Source organism: Monodelphis domestica, chromosome 2 (assembly GCF_027887165.1).
Source record: "Monodelphis domestica isolate mMonDom1 chromosome 2, mMonDom1.pri, whole genome shotgun sequence".
NCBI lineage: Eukaryota > Metazoa > Chordata > Mammalia > Didelphimorphia > Didelphidae > Monodelphis > Monodelphis domestica.
This window is the reverse complement of record NC_077228.1, coordinates 166,149,889-166,167,202: the sequence shown is the minus strand read 5'-3', so window position 1 is coordinate 166,167,202 and position 17,314 is coordinate 166,149,889. Positions and strand designations below refer to the sequence as shown.

Genomic DNA, 17,314 nt, shown 5'->3' with positions numbered 1-17,314 from the left:
CGGTGCAACTCTCTCAGCCCTTGATTGATTTTGCATGTCATTCATATGCATACATATCATATCATAATTACATATCATTACATATCATCATATTTACATATACATCATATAATCACATATCATCATATACATCATATTATCACAATCAGCTTACTTTCCCACCCTTTTTCTGAGTAAATTCCTTCTATCTTCTCTACTACTGAGAGTAATTTTTGAGAATTATAGAAATCTTCTTTCCATTTAGTCATATAAGCATTTTTACCTTATTGGGTCCCTTAAATTTTCTCTTTCTTATTTACCTTTCTGAGCTTCTCTTGTGTCTTGTATTTGGGCTTCATATTTTTTGTTAAGGTCTGGCTTATTCCTCAGGAATGCTTGGAAATCTTCTATCATTTTGAATGACTATTTTCCCCCTGAAAGAGTATACTCAGTTTTGCTGGATAGGTGATTCTAGTTTGTAAACCCAAATCTTTCACCTTTTTGAATGTCATATTCCATGCCTTCTGATACTTTAATGTAGAAGTCACTAGGTCCAGAGTGAGCCTGATTATAGCTCCATGATATTTTAATGGTATCTTTCTGGTTGATTGAAGTATTTTTTCCTTGGCTTGGTGGCTCTTGAATATGGCTATTACTTTCCTAGAAGTTGTCAATTAAGGATTTCTTTCTGGAGACAATCTGTGAATTCTTTCCATTTCAATTTTCTTTTCTTTTTCAAGGATCTCTGGGCAGTTATTTTTTTATTTCTTGTAATATGGTATCCAGGGAGGGTTTTCTTCATTATGGCTTTCATAATCCAATAATTCCCAGATTGTCTCTCCTAGACCTGTTTTCTAGGTCCATTGTTTTTTCAATAAGATATTTGATGTTTTCCTCTGTTTTTTTTTTTTCATTCCTTTGATTCTGCTTTATTGTTTCTTGATTTTTTATAAAATCATTACTTTCTAGGTAGTTAATTATGATTTTTAAGGCCTGGTTTTCCTCTTTCAGTTTTGGTTCCCCTTTTTTCAACTGGCCCATTTCTTCTTACATCACTCTTCCCCACATTTCCTCTTCCTCTAATAATTGGTTTTTGAGGTCTTTTTGAGCTCTTCTAGAATCTGTGTCCAATCCAAATTTTTCTTTTGGACTTTGGGGTGTTTCCTTTGATTTTGCTGCCTCCTTCTGTGTCTTCAACTTGCTCTATGTTTCCATAAAAAAAGGCTTTAGAGTTAGGGTTTTTTATTGTTTGCTCATTTTTCCTATCTCATTATAGGTAGACTTTATTTTCTGGGGAGTTGAGGTACCCTCTTAAATTTCAGTCCTTCGTTAATGTTATTTTCAGCTTATTTTCTGAGTTGTTACTAGTTTACCAGATGGCTGAGGGCTCTGAGAGTCCCCTCCCCCTGATGATTTAATTGATCCTTGAGATGCAGATAGCTTAAAGACTTTCCTCCGGCTTGGGTATAAGTTTTTGATTTCAGTATGAACTTGATCAATTCAGGTGCTGATCAAATTCTAGCCCCAGGCTTAGGCTTATGATTGTGGTCTCAAGGTGTTCTTGATTCAGTGAGGCACACCCTTGACTGCCCTATCCTGGAGCTCCACCCTTCATTTTGGTCAAAAAGATCCCAGGGAGGCCTCCCTCAAGAACTGCATCCTCACCCCAAATTGTGGACTGTGTCCTCACCCCAAGCCCAAATTGGGCAGATCAGCCCCCTTCAGCCCTGATTGCCTTGGTCTGGAACTCTGTACTTCTCCACAATTTCAAGGGGTGTTAGTTGGCTTAGACTACTAATTGCCCGGCAGGATCTCAGGGTCTGACTTAGCTTAGACTTAAGTTCAGAATCTGTGAGAACAGATGTGTGGGGCAGTGAGGGGTATGGCTTGCTCTTGGTTTGCTCTTCACTTGCTGCTTTACCTCCTACTAACTCTGCTCACCTCTTACCTCAGTTCCCCAAATGATCTCTGCCTACCTTTTGGATTTTTCTTTTTTGAAGGTTGTTTCTCTCTGTCTCTGTTGATTCTTTCACTCCTGTATTCATTTTGTGGTGATATTTTACTCCTGGTCGGAGAGAATTTTTGTGGTGAAACAACAAGCTGCTGCCCTACTTACTTCTCCATCTTGGCTCCTGGAGCATTTTTTAATATGACTCAAGATAGTTTTCATTTCTTCATCTTAGAATGGTCTGTTCATATTCTTTGACTATCAACTGTGGAATGCTTTATATTCATAGAAATTTGACTCAGTTCTCTATATAGTTGAGAAATGAGGCCTTTAAAAGAAATGCCTTTAAAAGAATTATCCCCAATTTGTTTCTTTCTAATATTGGTGATATTGGTTTTGTTTGTATAAAATGTTTTTAATGGAATGTGGTCAAAGTTTTTGATTTTACATCTCAGAATATTCTCTATGTCTTGTTTGGTGACAAATTCTTGCCTTATCCATAGTTCTGAGGGGTACACTATTTTGTACTCCCCGAATTCTTTTATGATATTCCTCTTTATTTCTATATCATGTTTCTATTTTTACTTTACCTTAGTAAATGGCATGAGATATTGGTCTATGCTGAGTTTCTGCCATACTGTTTTACAATTTTCCCAGCAGTGTCTGTCAAATAGTGAGTTCTTACAGAAGCCTGAAACTTTGGGTTTTTCAGACACTAGGCTACTATAGTAATTTAATATGGTCAATATTGCATGTTGAGTGCCTAATCTATTTCACTGATTTACTACTTTATTTCTTGGTCAGTACTAGATTGCTTTGATGTTCATCCCTTTGTAATACAGTTTGAAATTCGGTATTACTAGGCCACCTGTCTTCATTTTTTTTTCATTACTTCCCTTTTTTTGTAGTTGTGATCATATAGTTCCTTGGTTTGTCTTGGCAGGTAGACTCCCAGGTATTTTTTATTGTCTACAGTTATTTTAAATGAGATTTCTTTTTCTATCTCTTGCTGTTGAACTTTATTGGTAATATAAAAAAATGTTGATGATATATGTGAATTTATTTCATATCCTGCAACTTTGCTAAAATTGTCAATTGTTTCAATTAGTTTTTTGGTTTCTCTAGAATTCTCTAAGTGTATATCATGGACAAAGTGTAATATGATCTTTTTTTTTAACAAGTATCATATCTTTGGCAAAACTGTTTTGTTGGGTTCCTCAGTCAGTGCACAGCCTCTAATCCTGAGCTTTTGCCTGCTCTGCAGAGAAACTAGCTCATCATTTGAGCTGTATGGGGACTGATCATTCCTTATTGCTTCCTCATCATTTGGGGAGTGTTAGACCTGAGTTTGAGGGCACACCTTACCAGAGAAATAAACTTCTGTTATATTCTATCATTCCTGTTTTTCCCCTAAAAAAAAAAAACAAACAAAACAAAAAAAAACAATCTTCTACAGCACTCTGGGTCAGTTTTGTTCCAGTCTCTTCAATTCTTTTAGTATATTCTTACAGTGAAGTTTGGCTTGATCCCTTTTCCTTTCTCTTCTGCTTGACCCACCAGATTCCAAGTGCATGTTGTCCCTAGCATGTCCCTGTGTGATTACTAAGGGAATAGAAAAGAGGTGCTACAAATTCTATTGGAACTGAAGTCACAAATACTAGAGTCCAAATCTGACTTCAGACACTCAATAACTATAATTTTGGGCAAATCACTTGGCTTCTCTCTGCTTCAATTTACTCATCTGTAAAATAGAGATTATAATAGCACCTACCTCTTGTGTTTAGTGAGAGGCTTAAATGATATAATGCTAAATAAATAAAACCTGTTTTTACTATTATTATCTCCTTTGTATATTTTTCCAAGTATAATATTAGAATGGAGATTTCAGTACAGACTATATACCCTTCTGTAAATCTGTAATTTCTTGCAAACACTGCTTGTTAAAATTGTTTTGATTTTTAATTAGGGAAAAGCATTTAAAGTTCTTTGATATATGATCATTACATGTAAAACTGTTGGGTACATCATTTCAATGAAGAAAAAAAAAATAAAACACTACCCAAGGAGTTGGGAAAACTGATTTTATTCTGGCTCTGCCACAAATTTACTTTAGACAAGTCATATTATTGATTAAATGATGCTCTAAGCTCTTCTAACATTCTATGATTTCTTTATTACTCTTTAGTCAGTTTGGTGCCTGGCGTTACCTTTTGAGTTTCTTTTAAATGAAAAGAAGTCCTTATTCCATGCCACTCCCCAGTCCAAATGCTCTGTACTGGGAACCAATTAACTCAGGCATTCTGTTCCCACACAGACCAAAATCAATCTCACTCTCTCTCCCTCTCCTCTCTCACTTTCTCCCTCTTTCCCTCCCTCCCTTTCTCCCTCGGTCTGGCTGTCTCTGGATGTGTACTCCCTCCGAAAATTCACTTAGCTCTGAGTCTTAAACTTAGTACTTCGTTTTCACTTCAAACCTTAGCCAAAGCCGCGGAGTGCGCAAATGCTTCAGTAGGTGCTGGCAGGAAGGAACAGTTGCGATACGAATGAAACGAAACTGAAAGTTTCCTATTTATAAAACAGTAATTTCTTCTCGGTCATTCCCATTTGGATCACATAACGTAAAAACAGAGCTCTACCCAGAAGGCTGTCTTTGATCAAAACTACGAGGAGCTGAGGTGAAGCAGTTACAGGTATCAGTTCCTCTTTATTATGCTCTGTACTTAATTTTGTTTTCCATTCCTAGCCTCTGCTTCCTTATTCCTTTCATGTTCTACTTTATCTGTGTCTTCTCTTGGCCTGTTATTTGTTTAGCACTGTTCTGTCATTCCCCCTTCCCTCACCACCACACGCACAAATGTTCCGCACTTCCACTGAGGTCTCTCCTAGCACTCACGTCTCTCCCCACAAGATGTTTTCTCAATCCATAGTTCTAGACTTTCTCAGCTCTCCCTAAACCTTTGCTTGCCATGCATGTCTGCTCGCCACCCCCACGTAATCCAGTCCTTTTCCAATCCAGTTGCTGCTATCATTTCCCTTTCTGAGTTGAGTGTCTATAGTTGTATCATTCACTACATTGCTTTATCTACGCCAGAAGTGAGAAATAGATTCATCCCTTCTACTAGCAGCGTGACTCTGCAGAGATGCCTTCCGGGTAAGTGGACCTTTTTCCAGTTTTGATACAATTTCAAAGAAAGGGTGTGAGGAAGCTTCTCAAAGCTCTGAGATACTAAAAAAGGTTTCGCCTCAAAAAGAGACTTCTGAGGTGAATCAGATCCTCTAGAACTCGCACAAATGTCACTCAATGTAGTAGAATGTATATGATTTTGTTTATATTTGTGACTTCCCTATGGCATTTCTCCTTCCTCTCCAAGTCTGAAATTGAAGATATTTGAACCTGACTTCTCTCCTGGCATTATTAGTTTAGATTTTCCTGTTTGTTTATCTTTGCAACTTCGCAATTATTATATAAATTGTTCTTTTGGTTCACCTTATTTCAGTCTACATCAGTTCATACAAGTTTTCCCAGGTTTCTCAGAATCTCTCCCTTTTGTAATTAAAGAACAATGATATTCTATTACACACATATACAATAATTTGTTCAACCATTCTCCCCCAAATGGGCAACTTCAAAACTCTACTTCTCTTTTATATTTAATTGAGATAGCATTGGATAAGAAAATTAATTCATGTAGGATTATCATTTTATTTTTATTGGCTCTGCCCATTCATAAACAATTAATATTTCTCCAGTTATTTAGATTTGACTTTATCTGTGTAAAAAGTGTTTTATATATGCTAATATAGTTTCTGGGTTTGTTTTAGCAGGTATATTCCCAGGTATTTTATTCAATCTGTGGTTATTTTAAATGAAGTATCTTGAACTCTTCTTGTAGGAATGTGTTAGTAACTTATAAAAATGCTAGTGATATATGATATATATAGATTTATTTTATATCCTACTACTTTGCTAAACTTATTGATAGTTACAACTACTTTTTACTTGATTCTCTAGGATTTTCAATATATATATATTGTAAACCTCAAAATTTCTTAGACTTATAAATGTTGGAAATTTCACCATTGGGAAATTTCATACTTGAAAAACTTCCTATTGATAGTGGGTCTTGACTATTGGAATGTGAACCCCATTGGCATGGGAGGTTCCTTCTCCTACCTTCTTAAGATTACTTTAGGACAGAAACCTTTTGCTGAACAATGGAAAGGACTTTGACCTATGCTTAAGCATAAAACAGGAATTTCTTTGAGTCATGATTGATTTTAGAATTGATACAATGGAGATACTTGGAATCAATCTCCACCCTATTCAGTCCTAACAGGATTGAGTAAGGGCTGCAGCCTAGATCAAAATTTAATTATTTCAATCTCTACCCTACTCAGGTTAACAGGATTTAGAAAGGGCTGTAGCAAAGGATCAAAGATTTAATTATTTGAAAATATGACCTTCAACAGACATGTGCAAAGCCAGAGACCTCTGGGTGGTCCTGGGTTAAGCTAGAGCCTCCATTGGCACAGGGAAATTGATGGACAGGTGATTGGCAGATGTGAGGACTGAGGGGAGGGAACTTGGATGGTTTCCTGAAGGATAGGGGGGTCTGAAGACTCGAGAGGTGGTGGAGGAGTTTGTTGGAGTGGTTGTGGTGTGCTCTGAGAAGCTTGCGCTGAAGGAAGCTGAAGGTGGGGGCCCCGGAGACTGTTTCTCCATTTTTGGTCACGTGAGTAATAGGGACTGATCTCCTTTCATTGCCCCAGCTATCTAAGGGCTTGGGCCTTTTGGCCCAGCCTAAACAGAAGGGGTATTTAAGCCCTATTCCCTTCTCTCCCCTTTTCTCTCTCCCTCTATCTCTCTATCTCTAATTCCTTTCTTCCTCCTGTTTGTAATTAAAACTCCATAAAAGGTTGACGGCTGACTTGAGTTTTCATTAAGGAATTACATAGCTGAATTCCTTGGCGACCTTAAATTAATATATATCAGTCTTTTAAAAGTGATTTCCTTGTCACAATATCATAATGTTGTCTGCAAAGAGAGATAGTTTTATTATTACCTCTTTGCTTATTCTGATTTCTTCAATTTCTTTTTCTTCTCTTACTGCTATTGACAGCATTTCTAATACTATGTTTGTTTTTTTAACCCTTACATTCCATCTTGGAATCAATACTGTGAAGTTGTGAATTAATCAGACCATTCTGGAGGGTAATTTGCCAAGGTCCATGGTCAGGGATCAGATGCAGAGAGGAGCACCTGAAGTCACTCAAAGACTGGGGTTAACTGAGGGTAAAGAAACTATCACTGGCTCTGGATTATAAGAATTAGAAGAAAAGGCTTCCAAGGAACTCAGGAAATAACACCTGAAGAAAACTGAAAACTGAGACATTATTCCTCACACCCTGGAAGCAGAGTCCAACCATAGCATAAAATTAACAATTAAGAAACATTATTGTTTTGTTTTTTTTTAATGAGTAAGCAAAAGAGAAAGAGCCTAACCAAAGATAGTTACTGTGGTGATACATAAGATCAGGGTTCAAATTCAGGGGGAAAAAATGATGTTAAAACACATACTTCAAAAACTTCAAAGAAAAAAAAATGCACATGTGCCCAAGATGTATTCTTAGAAGAGATTTAAAAGAACTGTAAAAGCCAAATGAGAGCAATTGATGAAAAATTAGTAGAAAAATAAGTAATGTAGGAAAATCATGAAAATTATGGGAGGGAAAAGTTTAACCAGCTGGAAAAAAAAAAGAAGCAAAAACTCACCAACGAAAATAACTTTGAAAATTATAATTAAGCAAGGGGAAGTTAATGACTTCTTAAGACAACAAGAAATAATAAAACAAAATCAAAAGAATGAAAAGAATAAAAGAGAATATAAAACAACTCATTCAAAAAACAAATTGGGGAAAGACAATATAAGAATTATTTGATGACCTGAAAGTTATGATAAAAAGAAAAAAGAAGGTAAATATGAAAGATCGATTAAAAGGGATCCAATAAGGTCAAATGCTTTCCTTCTCATATGGAAAAAAATGTTATTTATATCCCTTAAATGATATCAGTTCTCAGTAGTTTGAAGATACATATGTAGATTGAAGACTTGGGGTCAAGTTGAATATAATAGAATGAGTCAAAAAAAGCTGGATACAGGAAGATAAAATGGAACAGTTATCTCAGATAAAAGAGTTGTGAATTAAAAAAAAAAACTATTACAGTAAAGGGGAGGAGGGGATAGAAATCTGCTAATGCTAGAAACTTATTTGTGTTAGATCTAGGTCTAGGAAAGAATATCACATACATCCAAAAAGGTAAAAGTCTTTTTTAATGCATTAATAAAAATGGAACAGATAACAAAATGGGTCATAGACCCATTTTGACCTTGTCTTGATATGTAGTGTGAGACATTGGTTTGTGCCTAGCTTCTGCCAAACTGCTCATCAATTTTCCCAGAAATGTTTGTCAAATAGTGAGTTCTTCTTCCAAAAGCATGGATATTTGGATTTATCATGGTCATTTACTGCTCTGTATGGTATACCTAACCTTAGCCACTACTAAATTATTTGGATGATTACTCTTTTGTAATATAGTTTGAAATCTGTTACTAAGTTTCCTTCCTTCAGATTTTTTTCTTTGAATCTATTGCTATTCTTGTCATTTTTTTCTTCCAAATAAATTCAGTTATTTTTTCTAGCACTATAAAATAATTTTTTTGGAAATTTAATTAGTTTGGCACTGAGTAAGTTAACTTAGAAAGGATATCATCTTATTATATTAGCTCAGTCTAACTATGAGCAATTAATATTTCTCCAGTTGTTTAGATCTGTTTTCATTTATGCAAAAAATGCTATGTAATTGGGTTCCTATAGTCCACTGGTCAGTTACACTTCAAAGTATTTCATATTGTTAGCAGTTATTTTAAATGAAATTTCTCTATCTTCTGCTGTATCTTATGGGAAATACATAGAAATGTTAATGATTTGTGGGAGTTTAGTTTATATCCTATAGCTTTGCTAAAGTTGTTAATGATTTCAACTAGTTTTTAAGTTTATTCTTGAAGTTTCTCTAACTATGCCACAATTTCAGCTTTTCATTATCTATTTTTATTCTTTCAGTTCTTTTTCTTGTCTTGTTGGCTAGAGCTTGCAATGGTAGTACAATATAAGTAATAGTGGTAATAATAGATGGACATTCTTGCTTCACATTTGTAAGAGCTTCAAGTTTATTCTCATTACAGATAATGCTTGCTCTTGATTTTAGATATAGGTTATTTATTATTTTAAGAAATGCTCCATCTCTTCCTGTGCTTTAATATTAATCATAGGAATTGATGCATATTTTGTCAAAACCTTTTTTTCTGCATCTATTGAAAAAATTACATTATTTACATTGTTTTGTTATTGATATAATCAATTATGCTAATAATTTCCCTAATACTGAACTAGCCCTGCATTCCTGATATGAAACCTATATTGTTATATGATCTTTGTGATATAATACTATAATCTCCTTGCTAGTATAGAAAGCATTCTGAGGACAATTCCAATAGCAGACAGAATGATGTATGCCTTAGCCTGTTCTCCCGTGATTTAGATTTCCTAAAATTGGTCTATATGTTTTCTGATTTCATTCCATGTTGCCAGGTGATTAAGAATTTTTAATAGATAAATCTATTGAAATTTTTTTTAATTTTTAAGAACTAATGCTATATCTGGACAATTGTAGGAAATAGTTCTCTCTGAGATTATGTTTCAGTACCAGTGTAGTCTATTGAAATATTTTGAGGTCTATATTATAGTATAGAGAATTATCATCTATCAGTATGTGAAAGAAATCAAGCTCCTAGCATTTAATTCTAGCCACTAGTTCGTGTGTTGTTAATTATCAGATGGTTGCTTAACATTGTCCTACATGATACAGTTTCTACTGTTTCCTAGCATCATCTGAACTGATCACTAGACTCCTGAACTCTTCTATAATTTCTGGAGGTCAGTTGCCATCATAAATGTCTCCATTTCAAGAAATAAATCTACATAACCACAACTTTCTCCAACCATACATTTTTTTAACACATTGTCTATGAAGGGCCTTTTGATTCCACTCTTGGATCTTAAATTTTTCACAGGTTCCTTTGGGAGGAAAACTATTTTTATTTTTATTCAACAAAACTAATATGTGTACTTATTGTTAACCTTTACCATTATTTACTGAAGTGATATTTGCTTCTTCCAAAAGATTTCTGTAAGATTATGGCCTATTAATCATGTCTACCAATACTTTCTTTTTTGGTGAAGAAATGTCACCATTTCTATAGTCTTCTTAAAGCAATGAACCTAGTGTTTCATTAGTGTTTACAAAGGAAGCTAGCATGGTACTTGCCAATTTAAAAAAAAATTAGGTTACATGTAGAAATAATTTTTGGCAATTGTTTTTTGATATTTTAAAATTCAGATTTTTCTCCCTCCCTTCACCTCCCTGAGGCAGTAGTCTGATATAGATAATACACATACATTCATGTAATAAGTATTTCTATTTCGATCATGTCATGATTGAAGGCATATCACATATATAATAGAAATTTTATGATGGAAATATAGTGGAAGAGAACATGCTTTGATCTGCACTCAGACTCCCTTAATTCCTTCTTGGTTGTGTTTGTCTTAAAAATTTGCTTTGCTGATGATGGTTTAGTCCTTCACAGCTGATCATCATATATTTCTGTTACTGTATTCATTGTTCTCCTGCTTCTGCTCACTTAACTTTGCTTTAGTTTATGTGAGTCTTTTCCTGTTTTTCTGAACTCATCCTATTCATCATTCCTTATGATACAATAGCATTCCATTACAACTATATACCACAACTTGTTCATCCATTCTCCAAGTGATGGGCAACCCCTCAGGTTCCAGTTTTTGCCACTAGAAAAAGACCTGTTAAAATATTTTGGTGCACGTAAGTCCTTTTCCATTACTTCTGATCTCTTTGGAATAAAAACCTACTAGAGATATTGCTGTGTCAAAGGGTATGAATAATTTTATGATCTTTTGAGCCTGGTTCCATATTGCTCTACAGAATGGTTTTATCAGTTCACAGGTGCACCAACAGTGTATTAATGTCTCAATTTTCCCACATCCCCTTCTACAATTCTCATTTTCCCTTTTAGTAACATTAGTCAATCTGGTAGGTGTATGGTAGTTATCTCAGAATTGCTTTGATTTGCATTCTCTAATCAATAGTGATTTGGAGCATTTTTTTCATATAACTATAGATAGATTTTAATTTCTTCCTCTGAGAACTGCCTGTTCACATCCTTTGACAATTTTTCAGTTGAGCTTTATATTCTTATAAAATTTGATTCAGTTCTCTGTATAGTTGAAAAATGAGACTTGTCAGAAACACGTGCTATAAATTTTTCCCAAAATTTATTGATCCCCTTCAAATCTCAGTTGTATTGGGTTTATTTGCACAAAACCTTGTTAACTTCATGTAACCAAAATAATCTATTTCATTTTTCATAATGTTCCCTATGCCTTGTTTAGTCATAAATTCTTCTCTCATGTGTCTGACAGGTAAACTTTTGCTTGTTCCCCTAATTCGCATATGGTGTCACCCTTTATATCTAGATCAAGTATCCATTTTGACTTTATCCTATTGTATGGTGTGAAATGTTGGTCCATGCTTAGTCTCTGTCATACTACTTTCCAATTTTCATAGCAATTTTTTCTCAACTAGTCAGTTCTTTTCCCCAAAGCTTGGATCTTTGGGTTTATCAAATACTAAGTTGCCAGGAACACTAACTTCCATGTGTTGATTACCTATTCTATTCCATTGATTCACCACTCTATTTCTTAACCAGTACCATATTGTTTTGGTGATTATTACTTTATAATATAATTTGATATCTGGTATGTGTAGGCCTCCTTCATATCTCTTCATTTATTTCCTTTACATTCTTGACCTTTTGTTGTAACTTTTTCTAGTTCATTGAAATAATTTTGGAGTAGTTTGATTGGTATGGCAGTGAATTGGTACATTAATTTAGGTAGGATTGTCATTTTTACTTTATTGCCTCAGCCTGTCCATGAGCAATTGATGTTTTACCCATTGTTTAGGTCTGACTTTATTTGTGGGAGGAGTGTTTTATAATTTTGTTATATGATTGTTGTATTTATTTTGGTAGGTACTGACCAATTTTATAAGTGCGAGATAGTACCTCAGTGTTGTTTTAATTTTTATTTCAAAAGTGATTTATTTTTTTCTCTGATTATCATTGGCTTTGATTTCTTCAGCTGAAAACTACTTATTCATATCCTTTGACTATTTGCCAATTGAATGGCTTGTTTTCTTATAAATTTGAGTTAGTTCTCTATAAATCTGAGAAGTTGGGTCTTTATCAGAGAAATTTGTTCAAAAAATTATTTTCCCAGGTCATTTTTTTCATTCTAATCCTGTACAAAAGTTTTTTAATTTAATAGAATCAAGATTATTTATTTTATATCTTATAATATTCTTTATCTCTGGATTAGTCATAAATTCTTCCCTTCTTCAAAGATCGGCCAGGTAAACTATTCTATGTTCCACTAATTTAATTATGAATCACTATTTATATCTAAATCATAAATACATTTTGGCCTTATTTTGATATAAGGTGTGAGATACTGGTCTATACCTAGTTTTTGCCATGTTGTTTTCCATTGTTCCCTGCCATTCTTGTTAATCAATGAGTTCTTATTTCAAAAGCTGGGGTCTTTAGATTTATAAAACAACTAGCTTCCTAAGGTTATTTATCCCTATATATGGTGTATCTAATTTTTCCATTGATCACCCATTCTATATCTTAACTACTACCAGACAGTTTTGATGATTACCACTTTAGAGTATAGTTTGAGATCTGGTAGTGCCAAGCCACCTTCCTTCATATTTTTTTTATTAATTTCTTTGATGTTCTTGACTTTTGGTTCTTCCAGATGAATTTTATTACTTTTTCTAGTCCTAAAAATAATTATTTGGCAGTTTGATTGATATGCCACTGAATAAGCAAATCAATTTAGGTAGGAATGTAATTTTTATTATATTAACTCAGCCTACCCATGAGCAATTAATATTTTTCCAATTGTTTAAATCTGACTTTATTTCTGTGAAATATTTTGTAATTGTGTTCCTATAATTCCTGTTTGGCTTGACAAGTAGATTCCCAGATATTTTATATTGTCTAGAGTTATTTTAAATGAAATTTGCTACTGAATTTTGTTGGTGTTTTATAGAAAGGCTGATGATTTATGTGGACTTATTTTGTATCCTACAACTTTCGTAAAGTTATTAATTACTTCAGCTAGTAATTAACAGTTATGATTACTAATTGTGTTTCCATCTATATTATTATGTTTTCTCTCTCTTCTTTTAGCCTTTCCCCATTTTGTTTTGAATGACTGCCTCCCCAATTCAAATTCCATTTTTTTATTCCCTGCCTCCCTGATTCTTCCTACCTTCCTTCTTCCCTATAGGATAAGGAGGTTTCTACAGTGTGGGTGTTATTCTTTTTTTGATCTAGCTCCTATGTTTTCTTTTTGGCCTTGTTCTCTTCTGAGTTCATATTTTGGCCTTCCCAGTGACTAAAGTAAATTTATAAGGTCAGGGTTAAAGGGGTTTGTTTTTGTTTTTTGTTGTTGTTGTTTTTTTTTGTCTTTTGCTCATTTTTCTAGTTAGTTTTTTCCCCATTATCTTATCTATCTGTTGAGATTCTTCTCTGCTCCTAGAGTAGAGGGCTAAGTGCACCAAGCCTGCAAAATACTCTTTTCTGAACAACTGCTTGATCACATGAGTTGATGGGGATATGATTGGGGATGTAGACTCTAAACAATCACCTCAGTACAAATGTCAATAATATGGAAACAGGTCTTGATCAGTGACACATATAAAATCCAGTGGAGTTGTGGGTGGTCTGGGGGGGAGGGGGAATTGGGAAGAGGGGAGGGGAGGAGCATGAGTCTTGTGACCATGGAAAAATATTCTGAATTGATTAATTGAATAAAATTTTTCAAACATTAAAAAAGTAAAAATTAAATATATATATGTGTATATATCTAAACCTCTTCTCTGATACTTGGGGTAAGCTTGGTAACCTTGTTTCTGACAGTGTGTCAGTGGAGGAGGTGGCTTTGCTGGCTTATTCTGGGGATGTTTACAGCTGTTTTGTCAAGCTATAGTCAGTACTCTGTACTACAAGTTCTCCCATTGGTTCATGGGCAGAACTGGTCCCCACTGCTGCTTCTTTGTCCCTTCCAATGGCCTGGGATGGCCTCTGCTTCCTCAGGCACTCTGCTGCCACATAAGAGTATGTATTGTCCTTCAATTCCCAGTCCCCTTCTCTGGTCTCCTTTTGCCTCAGGGCTCAGCTGCCAAGTGGGAATTTGTAATTTCCTTCAATTCCCAGTCCCTCTCTCTAATCCTTTGTAGCCTCAAGGCTCCACACCCTGAGTTAATGGGTTTCCTGCCTTCCTTGCCTTCTGTACCTAGGTAGAGTGCTTGGACTGGTTCCTTCTTGTTCTGCAGCTTCATTGCCCTCTGGTGAAGTTACAGCATATTGGGCTGCTCCAAATTCTGCCAGTTCTCACAGATATTGTGCTGCCTCCTGGGCCACTTCAGTGAGATGAGTTCCTCTAGCTTTCCTTTGTTTTGAGGTGATTTAGGATCAGGAGAGCAAAGTGTCCTTTATTTTTCCATCTTAGCTCACAGTTTTCTACTTCTGCCATGGTACTTTTACAGTTCATCATGGTACAGTTTTATAGTTCCAAATGTATATGTAGACATTGGTATTGCCTAGCTTAAATTTTTTTTAACATTATTTTTGGTTTCATTCACCGCTTTGACAGTCTGATGAAACCAATGGATTTTTTTCTCAGAATAACCTTTTTGAATGCATAACATGAATAAGATAAGTTTCATTGTCACAGAGTTATCAAAATATTTTTTTAAGTCTGTGGACTCTTAAGAATCCTTGGACCAGGTATCAAACATATTAAAGTTTTTATATCAAAATGCCAATAAATCTTCTAATATATTCAGCTACATATTTTATCTTGTTAGCCTTATAATTCATAGGCCTTGCCTTGAGGAGATCTTGGTGTGTTTTTAAGTATCACATGCCTCCATTAGTTCAATGTGACCCCAAGATTTAAAACTCAAAGCTTTCAGATTCTGTCTTTTCTTCACATACATAAAAAATTTTACCCTAATTGAGTTTTTATATATCATTTGGAAAATATCCTATGAGGTACAGGAGCTCTTTTATGTGTTTTATAATTGGTGTAGCTATGTAAGGTAATGTTATCCACGTATATCAAATAATAAACATGATTTGTCTGATCTCATCTTTAACTTGGAAGTCATACTTAGTTCTATTTAAGAGGAACAAAAATGTATTTGAGGGCACACAAAACCATTAATTAAAGGGGATTTAAATTGTCTCATTGAAACATACCACATTTTTTACCAGTTATCCCTGCCATAATTTTGGAGTGTCACTTTTTAAAAAAATAAAAAACCAGATTACCATGTGCACATCAAACGCTTTAGTAATTTTATAATTCTTGAGCACTTTGTATAGTTATAGCACACGAACAAGCCATGACACCGAAGAAATCTCTCTCTCTTCACTGGCAATATTTCTGGCAGCTTGTTATACAGCAGCAAAGAACTGTGCGATGATTAAAAATCCAAGAGGCAGTAGTTCTGGGTGTTAAATTAATTTATTAATTGACCAGTCAAGACAATTTAATTAGGTCAAATGATTCTCTTGGTAATCAAAGATCCTGAAGTTCCCTAGAGCAGGTCCATAAATAAAAATTTTGGAGCTCATTATTCAGCCTCTCCCTTGGACACCCCAAGACATCTCTACTTGGTAAATAGCTAATTGGGAGATAGTTCTTCTAAACTCTCAGCCTGTCCCCATCCCCATAGGTGATGATGAGCATCTAATGTATTTAGCAGGAAGATCTATATTATTTCCCTAATCAATTAATCAGGTTTGGGAGCCAGCATTTCATAATGTTCCTAAGAACAAAGGAAATATATACAAAATTCAACCAACTGATTGGAGCCTCTTATCTAAAATCTAGTTATAAGAATAATTGAGTATATATAAAAAATAAATTCTCTCAACTGGATACTAAAGAAGTGTCCAGCAATTGATGAATGACAAAGCAAATAGTGTGTGAATGTAACTACAATATAAAAGTTTAGGTGAAGAACAACAGAACCACACCTATATAGCATTTAACAAAATTTTATTACTGTTCACAAGAGAAAGAATGGATACCTCCAAACAGTTTTGGTGCACAGGCCCATTAACTCTCAGCCAACAGAAGCACACAGTAGTGTTCTGGATGTTGAACCCTGCAATACATACAATACAGTAAATATTAATTAACTGTCTACTATACTAAGGAACTGTGCTTAAGTAAGCCCTGGGGATACAAGAAAATGAAAGATAGTTCCTGCTGTTAAGAAATATAATCTAATGGGAGAAAACCACAGACAAAAGGAAGTTGAAATTGAGAAGGTGGATGGTGGAATCAAATCAAAAGAATTCAACTAGTAGCAAATGAATACATCAACTTTTATACTCCCATTAGCCTAAAATTATATCAAAATTCATCTTGAAGAGTAAAAGCCCAAAAAATATTAAGGGAATTAAGTGGAAAAAATGTGAAGGAAGATTGCTTAGCTGTACTGGATCTCAAACTGTATTATAAAATAACAACCATCAAAACAATGTGGAACTGGCTGAGAAATAGAGTAGTACACCAAAGGAATAAATTAGCCATTTAATATGCAATAGTAAGTGGCTGTAGTAATCTAGTGTTTTACAAAGCCAACGATCCAATTTTCTGGAAGAAAAACTCACTATTCAACAAAAACTACTTCAAAAATTAGAAAACAAGTGCTACAGAATCTAAGAATAGACCAAAATCTCATATATGATTCTGACATAAAAGGGAATACCATCAACAAATTAGAGGAGAACAAAATACCTCTCAAACCTATGGATGAGGTAAGAACTTATGACGAAAAAAATCATAGAAAACAATCATGAGATGTAAAATAGAAAACTTTGACTATATTATATTTTTTAAAGTTTTGCACCAACAAAATCATTGCAACCAAGATTAGTAGGAAAATAGCAAATTAGGGGAAATTTTTATAACATGTCTCTGACAAAAGCCTCACTTCTCAAACATATAGGGAATTGAATCAAATTTATAAAAATACAAGTCATTCCTCAATTAATAAATGGTCAAAAATATGAAGAGGCAGTTCTCTAATAAAGAAATGCAGATTATCTTTAGTCACAGGAAAAAAATGCTCCAAATCACTGTGGATAA

The 17,314-nt window shown here is 34.4% G+C and overlaps 1 protein-coding gene and 1 long non-coding RNA gene across 6 annotated transcripts in view; one reads left to right on the top strand and one right to left on the bottom strand.

Moving 5' to 3' along the window:
- The first annotated feature begins 4,255 nt into the window (after nt 1-4,255).
- The window catches only part of LOC103096087 (interferon-inducible protein AIM2), a 38,738-nt gene continuing 25,679 nt past the window's right edge, over nt 4,256-17,314 (top strand). The window contains exons 1-2 of one of the 3 annotated variants that reach the window (XM_016430281.2): nt 4,256-4,617; nt 5,019-5,078. Coding sequence is in view for 1 of the 3 variants with exons in the window: in XM_016430283.2 (XP_016285769.2) it covers nt 5,068-5,078 (11 nt within the window). In the remaining 2 variants the exon portion in view is untranslated. The remainder of the gene's footprint in view (nt 4,618-5,018; nt 5,079-17,314) is intronic. The other 2 variants (XM_016430283.2, XM_016430284.2) reach the window with 2 other exon arrangements.
- LOC107651327 (uncharacterized) overlaps nt 16,200-17,314 on the bottom strand; it is a 54,047-nt gene continuing 52,932 nt past the window's right edge. For all 3 annotated transcript variants that reach the window (XR_008916283.1, XR_008916284.1, XR_008916282.1), the window contains one exon: nt 16,200-16,325. This is a non-coding gene — a long non-coding RNA (uncharacterized LOC107651327). The remainder of the gene's footprint in view (nt 16,326-17,314) is intronic.